At 40.4% G+C, this 25,000-nt stretch overlaps 3 protein-coding genes across 3 annotated transcripts in view; 2 read left to right on the top strand and 1 right to left on the bottom strand.

Annotated features, from left to right (window-relative positions):
* Positions 1-3,397: 3,397 nt before the first annotated feature.
* Positions 3,398-18,406, bottom strand: LOC137981490 (eukaryotic initiation factor 4A-I-like). The gene is made up of 12 exons (XM_068828575.1): positions 18,322-18,406; positions 17,976-18,048; positions 17,772-17,851; positions 17,607-17,659; positions 15,626-15,765; positions 14,635-14,800; positions 11,723-11,832; positions 10,670-10,813; positions 10,216-10,353; positions 5,569-5,658; positions 4,697-4,776; positions 3,398-4,000 (listed from the first exon to the last, which is right to left on the bottom strand). The coding sequence occupies exons 1-12, from the start codon at positions 18,348-18,350 to the stop codon at positions 3,856-3,858; spliced, it is 1,248 nt and encodes a 415-aa protein (XP_068684676.1). The 5' UTR covers positions 18,351-18,406; the 3' UTR covers positions 3,398-3,855.
* Positions 18,407-18,519: 113 nt separating this feature from the next.
* On the top strand, positions 18,520-22,282 carry LOC137981491 (uncharacterized). Its single transcript, XM_068828576.1, has 2 exons — positions 18,520-19,214; positions 21,440-22,282. Exons 1-2 carry the CDS (start codon positions 18,999-19,001, stop codon positions 22,220-22,222), a joined length of 999 nt encoding a protein of 332 aa, XP_068684677.1. The 5' UTR covers positions 18,520-18,998; the 3' UTR covers positions 22,223-22,282.
* Positions 22,283-24,923: 2,641 nt separating this feature from the next.
* Positions 24,924-25,000, top strand: part of LOC137982117 (eukaryotic translation initiation factor 5B-like) — a 7,712-nt gene continuing 7,635 nt past the window's right edge. The window contains exon 1 of the mRNA XM_068829175.1: positions 24,924-25,000. This exon is cut by the window's right edge and continues 81 nt beyond it. The gene's annotated coding sequence lies outside the window, so the exon portion shown is untranslated.

The following is a 25,000-nucleotide window of genomic DNA, read 5'->3' as shown; positions in this document are numbered from 1 at the left end:
AACTTTACAGTGAAACGAGAACGAATCATTTTCGCACTGACAGACTTAACCATTAGAGGGTAATGTGAAGAGCTCGTTTTCTACCCATGTGAACCATGTGAACGTTAGCCCAACTGATGAGAAAACTCTGACCAGGGTGGGAATTGAGCCCACGGCCTTCGGGTTAGATTACCGCTACTCTACCGACTCAGTTACAAGGTCAGACGGGAGCAGGCTGTGGGAAGATGACAATTTCACGGCAATTAATATGTACAAGTGCAAGGAAGGGTTACGTTTTTGCAAACATTAGCTGTGTAGCACTTATATATCAACAGACTTAACTATTGGAGGGGAATGTGAAGTGCTAGTTTTCTACCCATATGAACCATGTGAGCGTTGCAAAAACGAAACCCTTCCTTGTACTTGTACATTTTCACACTAATATCATGAAACGCAAACCAGAATCATGCATAGGCGTCTCGTTTAATTACATCTCAAGAAAGTAAAAGTAAACGGGCAAAGTTCGAAAACAAAACGCTCTCGAATGAGCTATAATAACGTGACTGAAATAATTACAGGAAATTTTACAGAAAAGGTAGCGGGAGATGCCATCACGTGACCTAGAAACTACGAGAAACATCTGGCATGCAAAATAACTCACACGACAAATACCGGCGCATCCGCATCCGATTAGTGCAAGAGGTCCTTGGTTCGTTTCCAGGATCTCGCATCCTCATGTCGACTTCTTTCCTTTCCGTGTAGCTAAGCAGCTTTAAATTCCCGTAAAACGGAGCACTGATGGAGAGGGGGAGTAAAATGAGCGCACAGTCGACCTCAGGTTTGTCAGTTGAATTACTGTTGCGAGATATCGACGTTAAATATGGTTACTTCACTTTACTTTGTGTTATTACTCGGAATACTTGACAGGTATCCGAGTTATTATCTGGGTAGAATTTAGTTTTCTGTGCAGCAAATTGACAATATAATTACGAGGTGGTGATTTCATTGGCTAAAAGCAGAGTACTACATCCCTTTGGCCGATACATATGACCGCCCTCTGTGTCAAAAACAAATATACACAGCCGTCATGCGAGTAAAGAACATTTCCTGGCGTCAACACAAGACTAAAGCTGAAATTTACGGTGACATCCCTCCTGTATCAACGTTGGTTGCAAAAAGAAGAGCAAGCAAGTTTTGCTGGGCATTGCTTTACAGCTAAAGATCAGATAATCTCCGACGTTCTGCTTCTGAGATTCCAATGTCCTAACAGAGGAAGAAGAACATTTAGCTTCTTGGACAGCATTACTAGAGACCTGAACATCCAGTTAGAAGATTTGCCTGCCCTCATGAATGACAGAGATGAGTGGCGAGAAGTTGTGAAGAATTGCTCGACTGTGGTCGACTAACTAACTATAGATCGATCCAGGAGAAGACTTCCGTCTGCGAGGGGCTTCAAACACCTTCAAAAAGAATTCAATGAAAATCCGAATTTATAACACGCAGTGGTGCAACCAAAGCGATGGGTGCTGTGTTGGGGCATGATTTTTTCCATGTTGTGGACACACGTACCATGTAAATTCGATTGATAGAATTACCAAAAAAGGCAAATTATTTTCAGGACTGTATTCTGCAGTTGTGTTTTACACTACCAAACTTAAGATTTCCGACAAGAAAACGCTTCATCAGAACCCAAAACCATAAAGGTTGTTAAAACTTTCGATTTATAAGTCATTACCTATACCCATTCGTGTTCGTCACGTGTATTTTTGAGACTTCATATCGAAAACAATTTCCTGTTGTCAATTTTTTTTCGATCAACAAAAAAATTTTGAAGAAAGGGAAGGAAATTGGAATTATGATCTTGCTATCCTAATGCATGATTTTTCTGGAACTCCAACCTGCCTTATTGTGGGACACTGCGTAATTAAAAAAGGCAATTTATGTCTAGCTTGTTGTTTCATTGCGAAGCAGGAAGAGATAACTTCGGATTTTCAACAAGAAAACACATCAGGAGAACACAAAACCACAAAGGTAGTCAAAACTTTCGACTTGTGATTCATTTCTTCCCTTGTGTGTTTGACACGTGCATTTTTGCTCGAATGAGCCTGCATTTCGAGCAGTTTAGCAGTAACGACACGCACGCCTTGCGGACCTATCCTGCCACCACGGACTGTCGCCACCTGTACCCACGCTTGAGCATGCGCTTGTTCCGTACTTGGCATACCGTAGAGTTCCGATAGTAGCGACCCTCGTTACTTTCGGAATTAGCAGCCTTTGGGGGTCGTAACTTTAGGGGGGTCGTTACTTTCGGGGGGTCGTTACTTTCGGGGAACAGAAATCGTTTACAAATAGCGCTGGCGAGAGTTTTTTTTCCCGAAATTTAAACGAACATAAAATGAAAAAAGAACAACATTTTGTTTGCATTCCACATGTATAGATTGTGTTTCATAAAAAGAAGGTAACAATGATAAATACGTACATGTACCGACAGCAATACTGTAATAAAATACCGTAAATCAATATCAACACCAATAAACAAAGGAGACAAAATTCGACTGCGACATGGGTGGGTTCCGGATATCTTCCTAGATTGTATTGTCGGTGGTCGGGACGAGTTGTATTAGTTTGTCTCTCAGTTCTTTTCTTAGACTTCTAAATCCTATCAGCTGATATAGAGGAGATCGAGTTCTTCAGTGACTCAGATGAGGAAAGCTAAACTGCTTCGATTGTACTGCATGATGCACCGCTACGTTTAATTTTGTATCTCACTGTCATTTAATTGGAACAAAAACGGTCATGTTAATGATAATCGACGAAAACTACACAGAGTTTTTAATATAAATTTGAAGAAACGTTCCTGTTGTTAATACGAAATTATACCGGTTTACGTGCTTACATCACTACATCAGTGAACTGTTCCCCTTGTTGCAAATTAAAGTGCCTTATTGTGAACGTATTACGGTATTGTACATTATAATTTTGACTGTTGATTGACAAATTAAAGGTATACGGAATACAATTTAAAAAAACTTGGTCTCGCTACTTTTGGGAGTGGGGGGAGGGGGCGATGATCACTACTTTCGGGAGGAGTCGCTACTTTCGGGGGGGTCGCTACTTTCGGGGGATCGCTACTTTCGGGATTTACTAGCAGCCACAAAAAATTGACGTTAATTTCGGGGGGTTGCTACTTTCGGGGGGTCGTTACTATCGGAACTTTACGGTATTTGAATATCACTCGACTTTCTCTCTTCCAAAATGTATCCCCCTACTTCTGCGCCACATCGTAAAAACGCTTAAAGAAACGTCTAGTTGATTAGGGCCTACAAAACTGATCCGCACAGCCCTGGTAAAAGCTCTGTCTTGATCCCCAAAATAGCCAAGCAGATCAACCCAAACAAGGAAATACACAGACACTGAATCAAGTTTTGAATATTCCTTTATTGACTAGGAGAGAATGACAGCATAACATACCTACTCTTGCTTCACCCTACTTAAAATTTCCAGAGCAAAAAAGAGTCAATATACAAGGTTGGGGGCTAACACATTACAACAAAAGAACACACGACACATGCCAAACGCCAAGCAAGCTAACTCTTTAAATATAAACTTTATTAAAACTAGAATCGCCATTTTTGGTTCAGCGCCTGGTTCTTCGTTGGAAAATTTTTTTTTCGATTTATGTGTAAACCAACACATTTTCATTTCTGACACATCCTGTGCGGGTATTCATCATACCACAGCCATAATTGGTATGATATTTTGACAACAATCACTGGTCTTTTTTTGAGGTTTGATACTTTTGCAATTTTTCTCAGTTTTAGCATTAAGACTGCTCGAAGCTACAATACCGAAGCACAACATTTTGCACTTAAGTGCTCAGATAAGATCTGCCACATTCATTGGCATTTCATCAATTGTTGTGTGGTAGAATTGTTCAATATCTTTCAAGCTACGAGCATCCTCATTGGTCACGAAGTTGATGGCCACGCCTTTACGACCAAACCGTCCACCACGACCAATCCTACAAATATGCAAATTAGTGTTGATTAGAAGACTTAAGCCGCGACTACACGACTAATCCTACAAATATGCAAATTAGTGTTGATTAGAAGACTAAAGCCGCGACTACACGAGCGATTTTTTGAAATTTGTTACGTCGCCAGCGCGCGATGAAAATCACAGGTGTAGCCACCCTTGAACTAGCGACGCGACAGGTGAAAAAATCGCAAGAAAAAAGTCGCCAGAGTTGAAACTTTCGCGACAAAATCGCAGAGATAGTTGCCCGTGTAGCCACCCTGAAACTTTTTGCCCGCGCTTGCAACGCGACTAAAGAGTATTTAGCCAATGAAATTCTATGGAGGAACGTCTGTTTATAGTGCCCGAGTCTCTTGAAATATGGCCTTCAATTTTTCGCCAAAATTTGTCACAAGTGTAGCCACCCTCGCGCGCAGGCGCCCTGACAAAATTTGAAAAAAATCGCATCACCGGCGCGAGCAAAAAGTCGCTCGTGTAGCTGCGGCTTAAAGGCATGTGAACACACGAGGCCAGTTTTCACTTGTACATAGAAACCAACGATCAACTACCAGTACATTTAACCTTACACTAATGAATCAATCAAAGTCACACCTTGGGGATTTTGATTGATGCAGAGTTGCTCTTTGTCCTTCTTAAGGATCACTGTTTGAAGCACCCAGAAAGTAAGATCAAGTTTTATTACCTGTGAATGTAGTTTTCTCGGTTTCCCGGCAAGTCATAGTTTATAACTAAGGACACTTGTTGCACATCAATACCACGTGCCTAGTTAAGAAAAGAAGAAAGAACGAGCTTCCATTGCTTTCCTTTGCATGAAGGATAAAAAATCTCATTTCACGATCAAGTGCATTTTTAATGTTATTTTTCTTCAACCTTAATATTACTTAAAATGAATTACAAATACATCCAGGTGATCTGGTAACGTAATTTAGAGGACCGGGAAGAAAAATTTTAACGCCGTATCCCACAACCGCACGCGGCCTTAGGTGTTGTTTCCAAACTCCCTGCAGTATTGCCATCGCCAAAACTCAACAGATCATTACGTGTCTACCACATTTCCTGTTACTGAAAGGCCGTTTACACGACAGAAAAATTTGGGTCCGGATCCGTCAAAAAAGCGGTACGGATCTATAACGTTTGCAAAGAAATGCTGGAGTTTCTACAGGGCCATAGGCGCCTATGGCCCTGTAGAAACTCCAGGTTTCTTTACAAAAGTTATTGGTCCGTACTGCTTTTTTGACGGGTCCGGACCCAAATTTTCCAGTCGTGTAAACGGCCTTTATTGGTCCTGTAGAAACACCAGTGTTTCTTTACAAAAGTTATGGGTCCGTACCGCTTTTTTGACGGGTCCGGACCCAAATTTTTCTGTCGTGTAAACGGCCTTTCAAGTAGACCCGACAAGATCTAACCTCGCCTCTGCCACGTTGAATTCGAAAATAAGGCCACGCGCGGTTGTGGGATACGGCGTTTAACTTTTTCTCCCCAGTCCTCTTAAGTACGTCACCAGATCACCTGGATAACGTCAAGAATAAGATAAGGAAAGGACAATGCACAAACCAGCAAGTCTGTAGTGATGAGCACTCGGCTGGAACCAGACCGGAACTCTTTCATAATGACATCCCTCTCTCTTTGATCCATATCACCATGCTGTAAAATTTAAGGCAGCCAGTGGAGATAAATCAAACTTTATAGGAAAGACCTTGCACAATAAGCCATTTCCGAGTTCACGTCTGCCTCCTCTTCAAAGCGAGTCTACGTGCGAAGTCTTTGTGATGGTAATTAGTTCTTCTTTACATATGAATAAAAAATTTTCATAAAAACTTCGCACTTAGACTCGCTTTGAAGATGAGGCAGGCAAGAACTCGGAAATGGCCTATTATCATCATCATACTGCCTTCTGATGAAAGTGTTCGTCATGTCATGCAAAACAGGCCTTAATTAAAACTGGCCGTGATACAACTGAGACGGTGTGTCTCACACTCTCGATAACAGTCAAGATGGTAAACATACCGTACCATGAAAAATCTACATAAAAATCGGAATCACAATGGCCCAAAGGTTTTTTACCAAGCAAACTAAGCATTCTTTTTCCAGTCAAATGTAACTTTTCTACATTTAAAACGGATAACGGTAATGGCTGGATTTTGTTCTTCTTTTAGTTCACCCACTGATCCCTGAGAGTGAGTCTTAGTAGATTTTACTCTTTCTTGTCAGTGGGGGGCGGGCGTCCTAGGGCATTTGCGTTGTGAATGGGTTAAAAATTTTGGGTCAGTCAGGAGGAGGTGTCACCGAAACCCCCCCAAGAAAAACCAACCAAAATGGTTCAATCTTCCAGGAAGGGAAAAAGGATATAATTATGATTCATTCTTGTGACAGAGAATGCAAGAAATTTCATTATATTTAAACTGTGGTTAGTTCAAGTTCAAGCTCAAGTCTATTGTTTTGGGTACAAAGCATAGTGTTTAAAGTATTTAACAAGCTAATGGCGAGAATGCCCAAAGGAAACCACTGGGCTTATAAGAGATAGGCTCCCTCAGAAGTATTAACAGAAGTATTCATGTCAGGTCATAATATAATTTGTACATGCAATCCCATGGGCCCGAGGGCAATAATTAAAGATTAATTTCACGCATATTTTCAAAGTTTTCACAAAATTGCCCGCATCGTGAAGCAACAAGGACAATTTGCTTTCATCAGGAGTTGGCTTTCGCACTTTACAGCCCTCCGACGGCTTAGGTAATCATCATTACTTGTGCCTTTATTTGTGAACACCTTTAATTTGCCACCAGTCACCAAAGCTTTGTCCACAATCGTGTGCTTCCTTCGGCGTTTGCGTTCCGAGCGTTCCACCCATGCCGGCGCCAGTTTTAGATCAGCACTTCGTGGTCGGTCCGGGTTTTGCCCCAATCCCTGCTAAGTTGGTAGCGCAAATCTCAGGTGGCAAATATGTAGATCTGAGCGACATAATGGCGGCCAATTTAGTTCAGATCAAAGCTGAGCCTCAACTTTTACTCGACGAGCGGGTCACCTTAACTTCTGGCACGAAGCGACGTTGGCATCAAACTGTGAGCATTTTTCGCTGGGTGGAGGCATTTACACTCTTCGCCATGGTCCTAACTTCATTTTACACATTGTTGGCGCGATTTAGCGGCATACAAACTGCTCATTCTGCGCACCTATCGTCAGTTTGCCGGCCGAGTTTGTTTGACACATCATTAGGCCTTCAGAGAGCATGCCGCAGCCATCAAACTCACCGATTGGTCCTCTATAAACGTGCAACTGTATAATTCCCATGCAGTAGGAGCTTCAGCACGTTCATCTTCAGGAACTGTGTTCCTACAATCCTTACCTTAACATTCCCGTCCACCCTAAAGACCGTTTTCTACTTGCCCTCAAGTGGCGGGGCCAGTTTGACTTGACGCTCCACGTTGGCTTGCGCTCTGCTCCTTTCATTTTCAACTCGGTAGCTTCCCTTGTGAAACGGATTATTAGTCATAATTACAATGTTCCTGACTTAGAACATTACTTATATGATTTTATTTTAGCTGGACCTCCCGCTTCACCCATTTTTGCCCAGTATTTGTCTACTGCGTTGGAGGTGTGCATGCATCGGGGTCTGCCGCTCCATCCCAAAAAGTGTGAAGGTCCGTCTACGTCGTTGGTTATAGTTGACTTGCTCTCCCCAGGAGGGTACTGGCACAGTTGGACTTTGTCACGCAAACAGCTCGACTCCCATCTGACAAGTTGGATTCTTTACGGCAGTTGAAAAAATCTTGGGGGTCTTGGCGCTGGTGTAATAGCTAACAGCTTGAGTCTTTGATAGCTCTTCTGCACCATGCCGATAAGGTTGTCTGGCTCGGCAGGACTTTCGTCAGACGCATGATCCATCTACTCAGATGTTTCCGGAGGACAGGTCATCCAATCCGCCTGAATGAAGAGTTTCAGTCATATTTGCAATGGCAACATCAGTTCCTCTTGCAATGGCACGGGGTGACTTTCTGGCTGTTTCCCAGTTTGTTCCCTACTGTGGATCCAGAAGTCACCTCTGACACTGCAGGGGCAGGGGGTTATGGGGCATACTACCAGACTCAGTGGTTCAATGGCTTATGGGCCAGCGAACAAATCCCGCTCTTGCTCGCTTACAAGCAGCTGTTTCCCGTGGTTATTGCGGCGCATGTTGAGGGGCTGGGATGGTTCCAGAAGCGCATTCTCTTCTGTTCCGAAGCTGCCGTATCTATCCTGGCCTGACACCGGATTTGGCTTTATTTGAATTTTGCATTATTCATCCGACGAAAAGATTATTTAAATGATTACTGAAATAAAATAAAGAACTCATTAATCCACTCGTCAGAGAACGCTTGAGTTGATTTGACTGCAGTGCGACATTTGCTGCTGTGTGCTCAGGAGTTCTTGCGTGTGTGAATCAAGGCCTTCAAAACGGATCCTTTCCATCAAGGCTGTTTTATCCATGTTGGGTGGGCTCAGCCACCAATGTGTGCAGTGGAAGCAGTCCTTGTATACTTGGTACGTAGAGGCAACTCACTTGGTCTGTTCTTTTTACTGCAATTTTGTTCGCCTTTGACGCGATCACTGCTTACCTCCTGGTTGCGTCAGAAATTGGAGGTTGCGGGTATTCCTGGGAATTTCTCTAGTCACAGCTTCAGGATAGGAGCAGCCACAGTTGCAGTGAGGAATGGCATTCCGGATCACGTCATTCAGAAGCTAGGACGTTAGACTAGCAATGCCAACCAAATGTACATTCGCACGCCTTCAGAGGCGTTGGCCAATTTTTCGCCGCTCCTTGCGTGACAGTTGCAGGTTTGTTTATTTGGCTGTTTGTAGTGGGGTGCAGTGCCTGGTCTGTTTTTGGGAGTCCAGGGTTCCATGGTCTCTCTACCACTGTCCCCCCGGTTCTTCAGGCACCGGTTCTGGATTGGTGGTGGACTGTGGTAGGCTTACCATGTCTCCCCCTTGTTGTGTGTGGACATGCGTGCCATCACAGCTCTTCCAGGCGCCTAACCCCAAGCTCATCTTACTTGATGAGTTTAATGATAAGTGAAAGTGACCACCACAGTTAATAAACCAGCTTGAGCAGCTGTGAAGGACTCCTACTCATGACTGTGCGATTGCACTGCACTGATTCGTTTTTTGTAAAAGACAGTACTCCTCTTCTATCAGAACCTTCTGCAAGGGCAATAAAATGCATGCCTGCCTTTCTACCATACTCTCCCTTAAGTCTCTGTAAACTCATCACACAAACCAAACCACTATTCTTAAAGTCACTAATATCCCTGTCTTGGCTGACAAATTTCTCAAGGAAAACAATGAGAAAGAAATACTCAGCTCCAGCAAACAGGTCTTTGTGGACAGGGGAAAATGCCCATGGGAGAAGCTACTGCTTCTGTCACTTCCACAAATGAAAATCCAAAGTACAAGTACAATTTTTTTTCCCTGAAACATTACCTAATTGTAACATTTAAGTAATTAAAGATAAGCAGTAACCACTTTTTCAACAAATGAGCTTTGGTGCTGAAGTAAAATGAAATTCAAATTCTTCCTCTTTGGTGCTTGAAGACCTGAATGCCTTATCTTACAATGGACCAACTATGGACCAACTAAACAGTCTCATGAACAAAAGAAATCGGAACCTTCCCACAGGAAACATATTGCAATGTACAAGGTTTTTGTTTGAGACCGGAGGCCAGACGTTTTGTTCAGTTGTTAAACATTTCAGGTCCAGTACCTTGACACTATAAATGTTAAGATTCGTTGGCTTCTTATTTTTCCTTTTTGAACTAGGGTATCTCGGCCTGGGAAGATATCCAAGTCCATGGACTGAAGAAACACAAGACAATCACACAATACCTTCAAGCTAACAAGTCACATTGCCATATTATTTAGAATTTAATATTTGCTTCCTAAACGGAATAATTGATCTGAAGGCATTTCATTCAGCCGAAAAGTTGTCTATTTTTTTGCTCCAATCTCAAGAATGTAAACAGCATTCCTGAGAGTTTCAAACTTCCTTGAGGGTTCACTCCCAGTGTACTTGCAATTCACCTTTTACAATGGAAAATAACCATGTCTGGTACTTTCATCATCAAATATGGTACTTTGAAAAGATATCGAAAACCCTGCAATGTAACATGATCCTTAATAACAGAGACAGGAGTGATAACAATAACTAAAAGGTCAATGACATACCATAGACGAGACTGTGAAGTCCCTCTCTTGCATTTTAGTAGTAAGCCAGTCTACTTTCCTTCTAGTATTTAGGAAAATCACAGCTTGAGTGATTGTCAAAGTCTCATACAAATCACACAGGGTGTCAAGTTTCCAATCCTAGAGAACAAAGTTACTAAAGTAAGTTTGTTCAAAATTCAATGATTACCTAATCAGAGAAATTCAAATTCTTCATTAAATTTTGTCAATTCAGTATGTTGTTTCTAAAACTGGTGTTTTTCTTTCTTTTGGGTACAAAAGACCTAGAAACAATAAAGGAACTCAGTCCTAAGAAATTACAAAGAGAACATGGACTATTTAAATAAATATTCAAAGTTGGATGATCAACAATAGGTTGCTTTTTAGCTCGAAAATGGTTTGAGACTAGGTCATCATTTGTTTCACATGTATGCCCAATGATCAACTCTACACCTACCTCTTTTTCCACGAGGATGAAAAACTGCTTGATACCTTCAAGGGTTAATTCCTCTTTCTTGACTAAAATTTGTACTGGTTCTCGCATAAACCTTTTTGTCACTTCCAACACATCAGCAGGCATTGTTGCAGAAAGCAAAATAACCTAAAAAAAGTTCAATAGGAAAAAATGCAAACTGGTTTCATTAAAAATACCTTTAAGCAAGTTTTATTCAAAAATCAGGGGTTCAAATTAACTTTCTGATCCAAGAGCGAAAAAATGAGGTCAAAGAACTAGGTCAAGTGCAGCAGCCTAAATACTCAAGGTTGTCGCTAAGCCCCGGCTGCCAGCAAATTTCACTGGCTGAAAGACAGCTTACCACCGTCTCAAATTGTGCTGGAAAACAAAGACATGGGGTGATTTCCTACAGTTGCAGTTAAGTAAAAAGCTGGCTTGATAAATAAATAAGCCTGCTTAGCTTGGATTTTTTTTCTGTGGGTTAAGTTTGCAGCTGAGAAGATAATATCCATGAATATAAACTGTTTCTTGTCAACGGAAGTAGTTATTTGTTGATGTTTGAGAAAACTATCAAATTATAAAAAAATAACTGGTATTTTAGAGTGCATTTCCTTTAGTTGAATACTTTATTCATCTACTTTATACATCAGACTTTGGTTGGAATAAAGTTTTTTTGGGACAGATTGGTCAGGGTGTGGAAATTTCCAATCAAACTCAAATGAAAATCAGAAAACTGGTTTTGCCGCAGAATTCATTAATTGAAGTTTCTTAACATGGAATTTTTCTGTGGGGAAAATACATGCAGTTCGCGTGTATGAATAACAAAAGACGCATTGCTTATCGGAATTACACTCAATTTGAGTGTAATTGAGGTGCATGTAAAGCTCGTGCAAATATTTACACTTGCATTGCGCGCATGTATTTCATGTGTAAATCCACCATAATGCTCACATTTTACGTGCGTGTAAGTGCTGCTATTCCTGCAGCCTGTACTATAAGTTTCTCACTCGTATTAACAACATGAATTTATCAAGAACCATAAACACAATGTCTTACTTGTACTGAAGTTGGCAACTTCCGAAAGATATCATAGATCTGATCCTTGAAGCCTCTTGATAACATTTCATCAGCTTCATCCAACACAAACATCTTGATATTTCTAGGATCTGAAAAAGAAATGTACAATAATACTGAGCAGCTCTCTAAGGTATGAGTGTATTTTGTCATTGTAAATTTCAATGAATGGAAACTTACAGTATTGTGATAGTGTTTTTCCCATTTCCGTTCTCTTTTGAGCCCCATGAAACTAGTGATGTTACATTACCTTCCACACACAGAAGAATGATGTTCATGAATGCTGTTCTTTTGTTTCTTTTAATAATGAGCCTCTTAAGCTTTGGCATCATGCAGGAAAAGAAAGGAGGTGATACTGAAGATGAGCATAAACAGAGTTCCAGGGGGCCAGACCAAAAACAACAACTACATGTATGATATACCACAAAAACGTTCATTTCTTACACAGTGGAAAACAAAATGGTTGCAGGTGGAATATGAAGAGTCAAAGGGTGTACCATCCTGCCAAGCGTGCAGGAAATATCCATCTTTAACCCATTCACCCCTAAACTGGCCATACTTAGTTTTTTACTCTGTCTAACGCCAGGCGATTTTACTCGTCAATGGGGAACCTCCAGGAGTAAATGGGTTAACTGACAAATCCAGCCCTTTTTGTTTAGTGGTACATCAAATTTTTGCGTTGATCCTTCGAAGAGTCACCAGCATTCACAGGAGCACCAATCTTTTGGAATGTGAATACAACATGAATCCAAAGAGAAGGCAAAAACTGAAATGAAAGATACACCTAAAGGAAAAGAACTTCTAAATGTGGATGAAAATCAGATGAAAAGATTGTGCTGCCTGTTTACCATGGCTTATGCAATTGCAAAAAAAGGAAAACCATTTTGTGAATTTCAAGCCTTTTACAAGGTCAATTGAAATAGTACCACTGAACAGAGGAAATACAGCATGGATCTACAGCAGCATTGAGAAAAGTCTTGAAACAGTCAGTCTGAGTTTTGAGAAACTTCAGCCAACAGCTCCAGGACTCACCTGAGCTTGTGCAAATTTTGATGGTGCCTCTGTTATGATTGGCCAATGGGGAGGAGCCCGGCGCAAAATCAACAGATTTATCCCACCAGCTCTTGGAATTCACTGTGTTGCCCCTAACCTTGAGTTGGCAGTTCTTGATGCAAGCAAAATACTCTTGCCAACAAATTGCAAAATTTGAGGGCACACTGAAGAGAATTTTTAATTATTAACATTTCTCTCCTAACCAAAGAAGGGAAATATTAAAAGGAAATCAGGCATCTTTTGGAAACTGAACTTGCTCATTTTAATGCAGTCAAACAGGTCAGATGGCTGGCAAGCAAAGTACATGCCGTTCTGCACTGAAAAGTCAGGCTACTGTGGTACTGCATCTTGAATATCGCCACACTGAGGGAACAAAGGGCAAAAGATTCCAATCAAGCAAAAGCCTATCCAAAGAGATACATCAGTCAGCTTCATCATATTTTTTTTCCTTTACTTCTTGCCAGTCACTGTCGGGATTTCAATAAAAAAATTCTCCAAAAAGAAGAATTTCTTATCTTTGAGATTCAAGAGGTTGTTGAAAAAAGCAGTCACTGCACTGTCCACCTTGAAAGTTAACCCAGGAATGAACATGAAAGAATTCCAGGAGAAACTTAACGTTGGTAAAAGAAATTTGAAGAGACAAAGCTGACTGGCAATCAGGAAAACTTTGTGAGTATAACATAATCTGACCCATAAACACAACAACGCAACACAGTGCAACTTGGAGGAGAAGCCACTGCCCATAATGACATTGTTTGACTTTCACAAATGCCCAAATGATCAAAGTTCTCGCACCACTTTTTCAACCAATCAGAAGTGAAACCAATCATGGCTTGCCCTGTACATTTTCCCACGCTTTGTGTCAGCTACGTGTAATTACATGTACTTCGAGTTTTGTTTGGTTTACCGTATTGTCTACATCCTTTTTGACTGGCCAAAGTAATTACTTTGGTTTTGGTTTTAGGACACTTGATTGAAACTCACTCTAAAGGAACAAGTTGTGAACACCTACAACACTTCTTTTTTTCCAGAGGCAAGGGAGCCAATTCCTACAGAGTGGATTTTGCGTAAGCTTTTTATGCATCCTTGCAAACAAATCCATTAGAAGATGTCTCTTCAATATTGTGCTATAGCAGAAGCCTTCAACAATGAATCACATTTTCAAAAATTCATAAACAAGATACAAATTGGGCCAAAGGCAGTATTCTTTACAGTTTCAGCAGCTGGTGATGACGGAAGGGCGTGAACTAGAGCATTTTGATATAGACAGAGCCATAATTCACTGGCTTAAAGTCAGACCTGGAACAAAATAAGTTGCCAGGTATATTTTACCAAATTCTAAGAAGGTGGAAAGTGGTACTTCACTGGAAGTAAACTTGGTAAAGAAGTAACTAATCATGTATGGTACCTAACACTTCTCACCATGAAAGCTGGTTTTTGAAGTATATAGTTGTTTCAAAAGAAAATTCAACCCACAATTCAACCATTCATTTCTTTCATTGATCATTCCTTTCACAGAAACACACAAGCCCAACAAATTGACCTGCTCCCAGCTGACTAGTTTCATAGCTGGCTTCATTGGTAGAGCATTACACCAGCATTGCGGAGGTCTGTACACAGCACATTTTCCTAACGTCTATGACATACTAACAAATATCATTATAACCTAACTACTTAAATTAAAATTTGCTCACTGAAGATAACAGCTTTGATAGCTGTCTACCAAGTTTCTTAAAACTAGGAATGTTGTCATCACATTATGATTATCATAGCAAAGCCTACTGCATAATTTGCTGACTTAGGCATCCAGCTATGTCGGGAGTTTTTAACACTGTACTTACCAAGGCTTCTTCTACTTATCATGTCATAAACTCTGCCTGGAGTTCCAACAACTGTGTGAAGTCCTTTCTCTAAAGCAAGCATGTTCTCCTTGACATCAGTACCACCAATGCAGGCATGGCACTTGGCCTCCATGTAATCACCAAGGGCCATAACTACCTTTTGAATCTGTACGATAAACAAACCCAATATTAAAGCCATAAGAAATCAAACAAAAATAATTCTAAGGTTGAGGTGACGGTCAAACAACAGGGTTGTAAGGTGACCTGACATTAGATACAGCTGTAACCATGAACAACAAAATTCGCAATATATAATTGCGGCACAACACTTCTTTTCCAGTCCTTTAGTATTTACATTTTAATTCAACAATGAAGCAGAAACCTCCAAGAATCCAAAACTTAAGCATTCCATTACTGTTTGTTTGAATGATATCAGTTGACAAAGTAATAAATTTCACTAAATTGTACAAAACTCATGAAGTTAAGAAATCTTCAAGACCACTGATTAAAAAAATTCCAGCATCATATGTAAGAAGGGAAAAAGGAAAAGGAAAGGAAAAGAACTTTATTTGAGTGTCTAGCCTTCTAGCGCAGGAGCACTAATTGGGGACAATGTAAACTCAAATCAAGTCAAATGTTGGTTTTTGAGGAGAGGGGAAAACCGGAGTACCCGGGGAAAAACCCCTCAGTGCAGAGTAGAGAACCTACAAACTCAACCCACACATAGTGTCGTATCCAGGAAACAAAACCCGAGCCAAATTGGTGGGAGGCGAGTGCTCTCATCACTACCCCAGCCCTGCCTCCCCCTGAAACAAACCAGCAGAGATTTTGAAGATGAGCATTTGACATTTATTTAGGTCTGTTTTCTTTGACCATGTGGCACTTTCCTGCTGAAGTTGAAGATTACTACCATTTGGGATACGGCCTAACCCGCACGAAGAATCCTTTCATAAGTCTTTGTGATGTTTTAAACAGGATATTTAAGCCATACCTGCTGCGCTAACTCTCTTGTTGGAGCCAAGACAAGTGCTTGGCATGCAAAAAGACTCACATCAATTTTCTCAAGGATGGCAATTGAGAATGTTGCAGTTTTCCCAGTACCAGACTGAGCCTGAGCTATCACATCATATCCTTCACAAAGACAACAATTTTGATTATTGTCAGTCAAATGTAAGAACAGTAACAGAACAGCTTGCAAGCATTTTACACACTTGTACTTGAAATAATAATCATTGTGTCATTGACCAATGCCTATGATCTGCTAAAGAACAGACGAATTTGACACATTCAGTTTTCTTTGGACTTTCTCACCTTGAGCAATAAGATGAATAGCTCAACTAAATTTTCAGTTAGAGACCAAAGACTGAGGTTGTCAAAAGGTCAAAACTGAGCCTTTGACAAAGACGATGGTACTGGGCCCCATGATTTCCATTTCCTTTTTTTTACAAAAGCAATAAAATAAACTCTGTTTGTTAATTGCCACAAAACAAGTCACAGCATATTGCAACATATATACATTGTTTTTCAAGATGGAATAGCAGCTCTTTTACTTTGTAAAAGAAGGGGAGTTGCTTTCCAATACAGTGAAAATGTGAAAAGTAGCAGTGATTTGCACTGGGATTAATTTTTCTGTTAAAAAATCAATGAAAGGCTTTGGCCTTGGAGGAAAATTTCCACCTCCAAATGACATCACCGTAAACCAGCTGCTCTGGTCACTATCAGTTTGGTCAAAATTCAGATATTTTGTTTCCAGTCCCACCCCAACAATAAAACAGCCAAAATGGCAGAGAGTATAGGGTTGACATGGTACACGAGCTACTGTCACATGTGTCACTCTCAGTCCCTCAACAGTTGCCTTGTGTTCAGTTGTTCAGATGTCTTGGATACAGAATTACATCTTTATTAAAACATTCTGACTTGCTACAACTCTCTTACTGAAGACAATTTCATTAAAGGGGCTAGGTCACGCTATTTTTGGTAATTTTGTTTAATTTCGCTAATTATGAGCTCTAAACGTCAAATTGGCAGAGCAAATTGGCAGAGTATGCTTTCAGCCCGATGTTGTGAGCCGCGCCCTTCGCAATTCAGTCTTCGACTGCAAGTAAGGGTGATTAGCACTAGCAATATTTATTTATTATTTATTTAAGAGTTTTTCATTTGCAAAATCACAGCCACATAACAACTGAGAATGATTTTCCAGCTGTGTAAATGACATTTTGATATAGACTGATATAAATTTGAAAAAAGGTGGGCCGACGTTTTTCAAATTTACTCAAATTCAATCCATTTCAATCCTCTCCAGTTTTGTCCATCCATGTCCCTTCTTGGCTTCCCTGTGTTTTGTTAGAGTTCTTCTATAGTTTTGAACAGTTATTTTGATATTTTAGTTAATTCTATGACCATTCGATCAGTGCTGAAATTGCCTAAAATTGCGTGACCTAGCCCCTTTAAGAAGCAACAGCAAGCGTTTGTTGTCCACCAAGATGGTCAGAGAGAGAATGTTGGTAAATGACTAAAGCAATCAATTCAGCTGGACTTTTCGTTTGGAGGCCCTTGCATTTACTCCTGAATAATTCCACCGATGTCTGGACAGATGGCCCGACAAAATGAAGAACACCAAATATTTAAAATCTTCTGGCCCGCAACTCTAAAGACATCCACAACTGCAGATCACAGACCAAGTGAATTGCCAAGTGTCATCCAATAACTGTTACACAGCGTTTTCCTTTTAACCTGAATATCTAACACAACAAATGCCTATTCGTTTTTCTTAAACTAAGAGGGATATTGTTATTCACTTAAACTCCCTGTTCCCATGAGCAGTCTACAGTTTCAAAATTTCGTCATTTCGTTTTCATTGGTGCCAACAAAAGAAGATACAAAAGTCTGGTCAATGACCAGCTATAAGTTATTAACTACACTTGAAAAATATATTCGTTGAGTTCAAGAAAAGATAATTAAGACGTACTAACCTTTACAACAAGGTACGATCGCTCTTTGTTGAATAGCTGAAGGTTTTTCAAACCTATGATGGACAATAATTGGTACGACATTACTTGTCAGCTTCTGTTCAATGAACTTTGTTCACATTCAATTGAATGAACGAACAGTTCTTAGCAAAACTGTCGACCACTCACCCGTATGCATAGATGCCTCGAAGTAGCGACTCTTTCAAGTTCATGTTATCAAAACTGTCGACTACTTCCTCCCAGTTCGACTGTGGCGAATAACAAAAAGAACATATCTCATTGCAAGAAACGATTTAAATCTCTTAAAATCATTACCGGCTCAAAACAGTCAGGAGAAATTTTCTCATCCTTTATCCTTAAGTTTGAACCAACCTCGATATCTCCGTCAGTTTCCATTCCTGGTGGGCCATTTCTCTCATCTCGACCCCGTTCGTAGTCAGGGTTCCTTGGGAAAAAATCAAAGTTCTAGTTAACAGAATTACAAGGCTCCAAAACCGAAAAAAGCTTAACACTTAAAATAGCCGACAGAAACACGTGGTTCAAGATGGCGGACGCGAAGACGAAAATCGCGAGTAAGGGCGACAATTTACCCCTTTACAAACATATCAGGCTTGTCTTTCAGGGAGCTAAATTCAGTCTTTAGTGTAGCTCAATGTTATTTTCTTGAAATGATATTATTAAACCCGCGAAAAGCAACAAATAAATCGTTAAAACTGACCTTGCATCGCCAAGACGATCATGAGACATGTCGCAACAGTGTAAAAGGAAGAAAGGATACTCAGAACCCACAATTGGGGGATCAATACATTGCTTGCATTGTTCCCCCTATACGTCACCTAACTTCCGGACATCATCGGGCACTGTCCACGAAAAATTCAAGATAATGGCGGCAACCCGTTTATTCAATTATGGATTTTCTTTAGCAACATCTAACAACGAAAGGCTCTTATAACAATTGAATCCAGTGAATCTAATTAAAAGAGCACATTTTCTCACGTGCAGAGCAAAACCCCACCTCACGATAATTCTCATGAAGGCGTAATTCACGTGGATTAGGGTGATTTTCTCTGCATTAGTCCAGCATTTATCCCAAATAAGAAATTTAAAGAAGCATACAAGAGATACGCAAAACTTGGGATCGGAAAAGGTAATGATAGGAAACACTGACCAAAATTAGTCTAAATCAGTTTTGTACGAAGTCAGTCTCTTATGAAAACACCGGATGTGTCTGTCACACAACGACAAGTTACTAGTAACCTTATTCGGATCGAAATCAGAGTATCCCTTTGTACGGTAAGCAATCAGACGTTGCTCTAATCTTTATAAATAAACAGCACAGGTAGAGGAGGACATCAGTAAGTTAAAATCTTCAACAAAAGAACAAGGAGACGGGACATGAGCAAAAAAAAATTTAGTGCCAGACGTATTCAACTAATTGCTGCCGCAAAAAGACCTTGCTCAGAGACAAAATGGAAAAGACAAGCAAGTCAAGGAAAGGAATTGAAAAACATGAGGGTAGCCGTGAAAACGGAAGGATACGGACAAGGAATATCTACAACGATGACTGATAGAAGTATTCCACAGGCAGTACAGGAGGGTCGCATTCGGAAGGTTAGATATACCTCATTATGTCATAACAGCAAAAAGCTATTTGAAACTGAGGGTTCTTTTCAGCGCGTGGCAACGTTAACTTACAGTCTCAAATTGGTATATTAAGGGTGGTGATGGATCCTCGCCCCACGCGCGATTTGTATTGCGCAGGCTCAAGCGCACAACCAATCAAGAACGACATCAAGAACGACCAAGAACGAAGAACTCATCAAGAACATTTCAACTTGGGAGTAAAATGAGTCTTACTAGTGGACGCGCTTGGTCCAAACTCATTTCAATCCCTATTTTAAATTAAGAAATGAACTCCAGCCAGGCTGGCCGCAACAATTTTAATGCCGAAAAAGGTATTTGCGGAACAAAATCTGAGAACAGTTTGTCATTTTACCCAAATCGATTAGATTCAGAAATACTTTTGTCCTTTGGCCATTTCAATTTCAACAGGAAAGGAAAACAAACAGCGGTTACAAACATTTTCATTTTATACTTGACGTTTCGTATGTTGCAGCATACATCATCAGAAGTGACGGTTAAAACTGTTACACAGAATTTTAAAAAACTAGAGCGAGGAACTGGTGACTAGTTAAAAAGTGTGATAACAAAATCGTAACTTCCGGTAGTCGATTCTTCCGGAAGAAATTAATAAAGAAAAAGCTTCTCACTCCCAATGTTTTCATTGAGAGAGGGTTTTAAGTCACTGATTAATAGCGTTTCTTTAATTTTACATTGCATGTCGGACTTCCCAGTTGCGAGGATTTCAAAATGGTCCCATTTGATGTTATGACCGGTAGAAATTGTATGGTCTGCAACAGCAGAGGCGTGGCCGACTTGTGTAAGAGCTTTGAAATGCTCGGACTTCCTGTCATGCAATCTTCTTTTTGTTTTGCCGATGTAGAAGGAATCACAGTCCCAACAACTGGCTTTGTATACTATTTTTGATCTTTGAGAACGACTGAAACGATCTTTGTAGGGAAAAAAACTCCTAGAAAGTATAAAATAAATTTAATCCGCACCCTCACCTATCGCTGCTTACGCATCTGCTCGAGTTCTTCCTTGTTACAGTCGACTCTCTTCGATCTCAAGAACACTCTCCTTCAAAATGGTTACCCAAGAGGCGTCCTTTGTTATAACATTAATGATGTTTTGAACAGACAAAAGAACAGGTCTGCTGAACCTGCCACCACTGTTCCTAAGAAAGATATCATTCTTGTCTTGCCTTTTTTGGGCTTTCAAAGTGAAGCTCTTACTCGACGTGTTAAATCTTGTATTAGTAAGTTTTATGGCTGTGTCAAAACACTTGCAGGATTAAGTCTTTTTTTCCCTACAAAGATCGTTTCAGTCGTTCTCAAAGATCAAAAATAGTATACAAAGCCAGTTGTTGGGACTGTGATTCCTTCTACATCGGCAAAACAAAAAGAAGATTGCATGACAGGAAGTCCGAGCATTTCAAAGCTCTTACACAAGTCGGCCACGCCTCTGCTGTTGCAGACCATACAATTTCTACCGGTCATAACATCAAATGGGACCATTTTGAAATCCTCGCAACTGGGAAGTCCGACATGCAATGTAAAATTAAAGAAACGCTATTAATCAGTGACTTAAAACCCTCTCTCAATGAAAACATTGGGAGTGAGAAGCTTTTTCTTTATTAATTTCTTCCGGAAGAATCGACTACCGGAAGTTACGATTTTGTTATCACACTTTTTAACTAGTCACCAGTTCCTCGCTCTAGTTTTTTAAAATTCTGTGTAACAGTTTTAACCGTCACTTCTGATGATGTATGCTGCAACATACGAAACGTCAAGTATAAAATGAAAATGTTTGTAACCGCTGTTTGTTTTCTTTTCCTGTTTAGATTCAGAAACCTAATTACATGTTTGACAACTCTGCCGACAATCACTTGAGGTCTAAGCACCCTATAATACCAGCTAAGTCGAACCCAGCAATAAACAAATTCGGAAACTTTTTAAGGAGATGCCTGGGCTAATCAATGAAAGCGGCAGTCACTCTTGTCTTTTTCAACGGTTTACTTGCTTGTCTTTTCCATTAGAGTAACCGGCTCGGAGAGAGGCAAATTTCTGACAAAATGACGGTGGTGTACTGCAGGTGACCGCCTTCTAGTGAAAGTCCGTTGATGAGCAGCCCCGTGTATTTTTTCAGTTTTCTTCAATTGTAACCAATGCGATAGTGAAAACTGACAAACAGCGCAAACCTCTTTGTTTCAACAGGGATTGGAAAACATTGTCACGATTACGAAAATTTGCGACGGATTGAAAAAGATCAAGGATATGCCATTTTGCAGCTTTGAAGCCAAACTAGTACTAAAGAATTATTCCATCGCTGTAAGTAAAATGTGTGATCAGCCGAGAGAAATGATGCGGTTTTGCTTCACGATAGATGCACAGAAAGGCAAAATAGGATTTAAAATCCGTAAGAATCGCTTTGTTGGTACTCTTGGTGCATTTTTGCCTCCACAAGTAAAAGCAGGGATCATATCTGCGCTCAAAGCCGTTGAACGCGGCGTTGAAGAGGGCGAGCGAGCAAACATCTTTAGAATATTCCATGTTATTATCAAAGTGTTGACAACTGCTGAGGACAAAACTGGAGATCGTGACACACAAGACACCGACGACACACATCAGTACCGAGTCATTTCACCACGTGATGAAATTCTGCCTCCAAGCAGCTGTTGTCGGGAGTTTTTCTCTGCACTCTCAGCACTCGATCTTAAAATCAGATCGAGTTCGATGAGCATAGGTGTAGAGATCCGTAAAATCCAGTTACTGGCTGTTGTAAGAAGGAAGACAGTGATCCTCGATGCAGACAGGAGTCTAAAATTTCAACAGCCAAGCCGTGCCTTTTTGCGAAGAGACCACGAAATCAAGACAGCTATAACAGCTCTTGAGACTTGGGTCCAGAATTCTTGCGACGACTTTAGGCTGTGGAAACACATTTCTTACGTTATAAACTACTGTCAGAAAGTTTCAGACGTAAAGACTAATAAACTTTGAAAGGATACTTGAAATGGTTAAGCTGGACTGAGTATCAAATCTTTCGTCCTTACAACTGAGGTTTTATCGTGGCTTTGACTGTGTCCATGTTGCCGAATTCGGAAAGTAAGAAATAAACATTAAAAGCAATTGCAGAATACCCCCTCATTTTTTTGAAGCAGTAATCGGTTGTACCCGCACTCCCGCAGTCGAGGAGTATTGAACGATATGGGAGTATGGAACTTGTGCTCCCACAGTCTGGCAGTCCCACGGTCCGAAGGACTATTGAACGATATGGGAGTATAGAACTAGTGCTCCAGCAGTGTTTTCAATTAAGAAAGTGTACTGACACTATTTTTTTGGTAATTTAGGACTGATACAGCGCCTCATACCGAGTTGTAAATGCAGGAATCCCTTGCGTTTGGGTTGCTTGAAAGGTCGAACCGACTCTCGACCGTTTATTACGGTTTGACTTGTGATCGCCTTATCATCATTCCTAATATTGACCGCGATGCAAGGGATCTCATGCTTGGCATAAGTGCGCTTTTATATTTCACGCAACCAATTCTACTGTGTAAGCTCTTTGTTAGAAATAGAACGCAAACTGCGGTGACAAAGTGCGGTGACTAAACAAGCGCATTACTGAAATCATTTTTTTAGTGACTTAACGTTTCGTATGTCTCAACATACATCTTCAGAAGTAACCGTTAGCTAACAGCCGCTAACAATTTTGAAATATATAACAGTAATTTCAGTAGCTTATGAGGTAATATTGATAGTAACAAAAGGAGGTAATACAATACTTTACAAAGATATACAAGAAACAAGGAGAATATATACCCTGTAAATGCAAATACCATGTAAAACGTATTAGGTCCAGTGCTTGCAAACATTTTCATGTGCCATTCTGAAGAGAAATGGATCACTCCGAACAGCGCCCGCCGTATCATTTGGTTCAGATAGCAAGGGGACCCAACTGGCAAATTAAGCGAAAAGCCTGTGAGTGACGTTTCTAGGCACCTTGTAATGTATATATAAAGACTGTCTAAAGAGAATTTTTTATCACCCACAAAAATTTGATCTGTTCGGATATCTTAGCTGAAAATTGAAGTGTCCGAAAATTTTAGGGAATGATATCTTCATTTCAGAAATTGCTAGCTGAACGTTTCCTTCTGAGAACTTCCAACCGAACCATTTGTTCATCCGAAACTGCTAGGTGACCTTTTTAAGCGCCAAAAATTGCAAAAATACCCATTTCGAAAACGTAAGGAACTACTTTCCCCTTGTTGCGAATCTCTTAGGTGATGTTTTAGCAAAGAAATCTGTAGCTATCTGGCAACGTATAACCGAAATTCTTAGAACAGTTCAATTGACGCTCCCGAACACATATTTCACCGAAGTTTATCGTTGGGTGCCCCTCAATCTCGACCCCAGAGCTCTTCTCTTGACCTTGGGTCGACCCGAGGCTCTGGTGACGAGAATGGGTGCCCCTGAGATACGTCAATGATGTCTTCACTTTATTTAAAACCAAGGATTCGATTCTGCCCACCAATCTTTATAGTTTTTAAATAATTGTCATAATAACATCAAATTCATAATTGAATTTGAGGAAAATCCCTTTCCTGGATATTCTTCTTTCACGGTAATCAACACAATTTCTCTACCTCTATTTATCGTAAGAAAACTTTTGCGCGTCTTTATACTGAAACGGGACTCATTCACACCTACAATAGCAAATACAAAATCAACCTTATCCTCACACTTTCTTTTCGTTGTTATCGTATTTGTTCGTCTCCTTTCTTACTGCAATCATCAACAACTTCCGGAGATCAGTGATCTCCGGAAGTTGTTGTTACAGAATGGTTATCCAGTAGGTGTCATAAACTATAACATTAATGATGTTTTAAGAATTAAGACAACATCAAAATACTGAACGCCCAACAACGGTACCTACAAAGATAATTACATAGCCCTACCCTACTTGGGTTTACAAAGTAATGACATCGCTGTGTTAGTAAATTTTACGTACCCGTAGCATAAATCCTTTGTTTTGCCGTATAAGGACAGATTAGCTCGATCTCTTATGTCCAAAGTTATCTATAAAGGCTACATGACCGGAAATCTGAACACTTCAAGGCGTTGTTAAGTAACAATAACACGTCACCTCTTGCTGATCACGTAATCTAAACTGATCACAAGTTAAAATGGGACCACTTTGACATTCTAGCAACTGGGAGGTCCGACCGACATTGTACCGTAAAAGAAACTCTTTCCATTCGTGATCTTCAGCCATCCTTAAATGAGTACATTAGCAGCGAAAAGCTGTATTTTACTATGATGTACATGTCTATTAGGTATATGCATTTAAAGGGAATATATTCTCTTTGTTTACGTTGTTTCTTGTATACATGTATATTCGTAAAGGATTGTATTACATCTTTTTCGGAATGGAATGGAATGGAATGGAATGATTCTGTTGAGTTTTGGCGATGGAAATACTGCAGGAAATATTTGGAGACAAAACCTGAGGCCGCGCGCGGTTGTGGGATACGGCGTTAAAATTTGTCTTCCCAGTCCTCCAAATTACGTCACCAGATCACCTGGCTGGCATTGAACGAAGACTACAATCTCGTTCCCAGGGCTTCTCTTCTCTGCCTGCTTTGTCAACGACAATGGAGGCAGAGGAGACAGACCCTGAGAGCGAGGTTGGGAGAGATGTCATTCAATGCACTGTCACGCTCTGCAAATCACAACTTCCGGCTTTTCCGAAATTCGTAACGAAGAGTTGGACTGCACGTA

Source organism: Montipora foliosa, chromosome 13 (assembly GCF_036669935.1).
Source record: "Montipora foliosa isolate CH-2021 chromosome 13, ASM3666993v2, whole genome shotgun sequence".
Lineage (NCBI taxonomy): Eukaryota > Metazoa > Cnidaria > Anthozoa > Scleractinia > Acroporidae > Montipora > Montipora foliosa.
The sequence above is the reverse complement of the archived record's forward strand: the minus strand, read 5'-3'. Positions and strand labels throughout refer to the sequence as shown.

Excerpts from the sequence above, each read along its gene's own strand:
- LOC137981490 (XM_068828575.1), bottom strand. The coding sequence starts at position 18,350 with ATGTCTCATGATCGTCTTGGCGATGCAAG. Across the intron at positions 10,814-11,722 it reads AGTTGCCAACTTCAGTACAA|GTTATTTTGCTTTCTGCAAC; the intron begins GTAAGACATTGT and ends AACTTTTTTTAG. Across the intron at positions 5,659-10,215 it reads ACTTCACAGTCTCGTCTATG|CATGGTGATATGGATCAAAG; the intron begins GTATGTCATTGA and ends TAAATTTTACAG.
- LOC137981491 (XM_068828576.1), top strand. The coding sequence starts at position 18,999 with ATGAGCAAAAAAAAATTTAGTGCCAGACGTATTCAACTAATTGCTGCC. Across the intron at positions 19,215-21,439 it reads AGGAGGGTCGCATTCGGAAG|GGATTGGAAAACATTGTCAC; the intron begins GTTAGATATACC and ends TTGTTTCAACAG.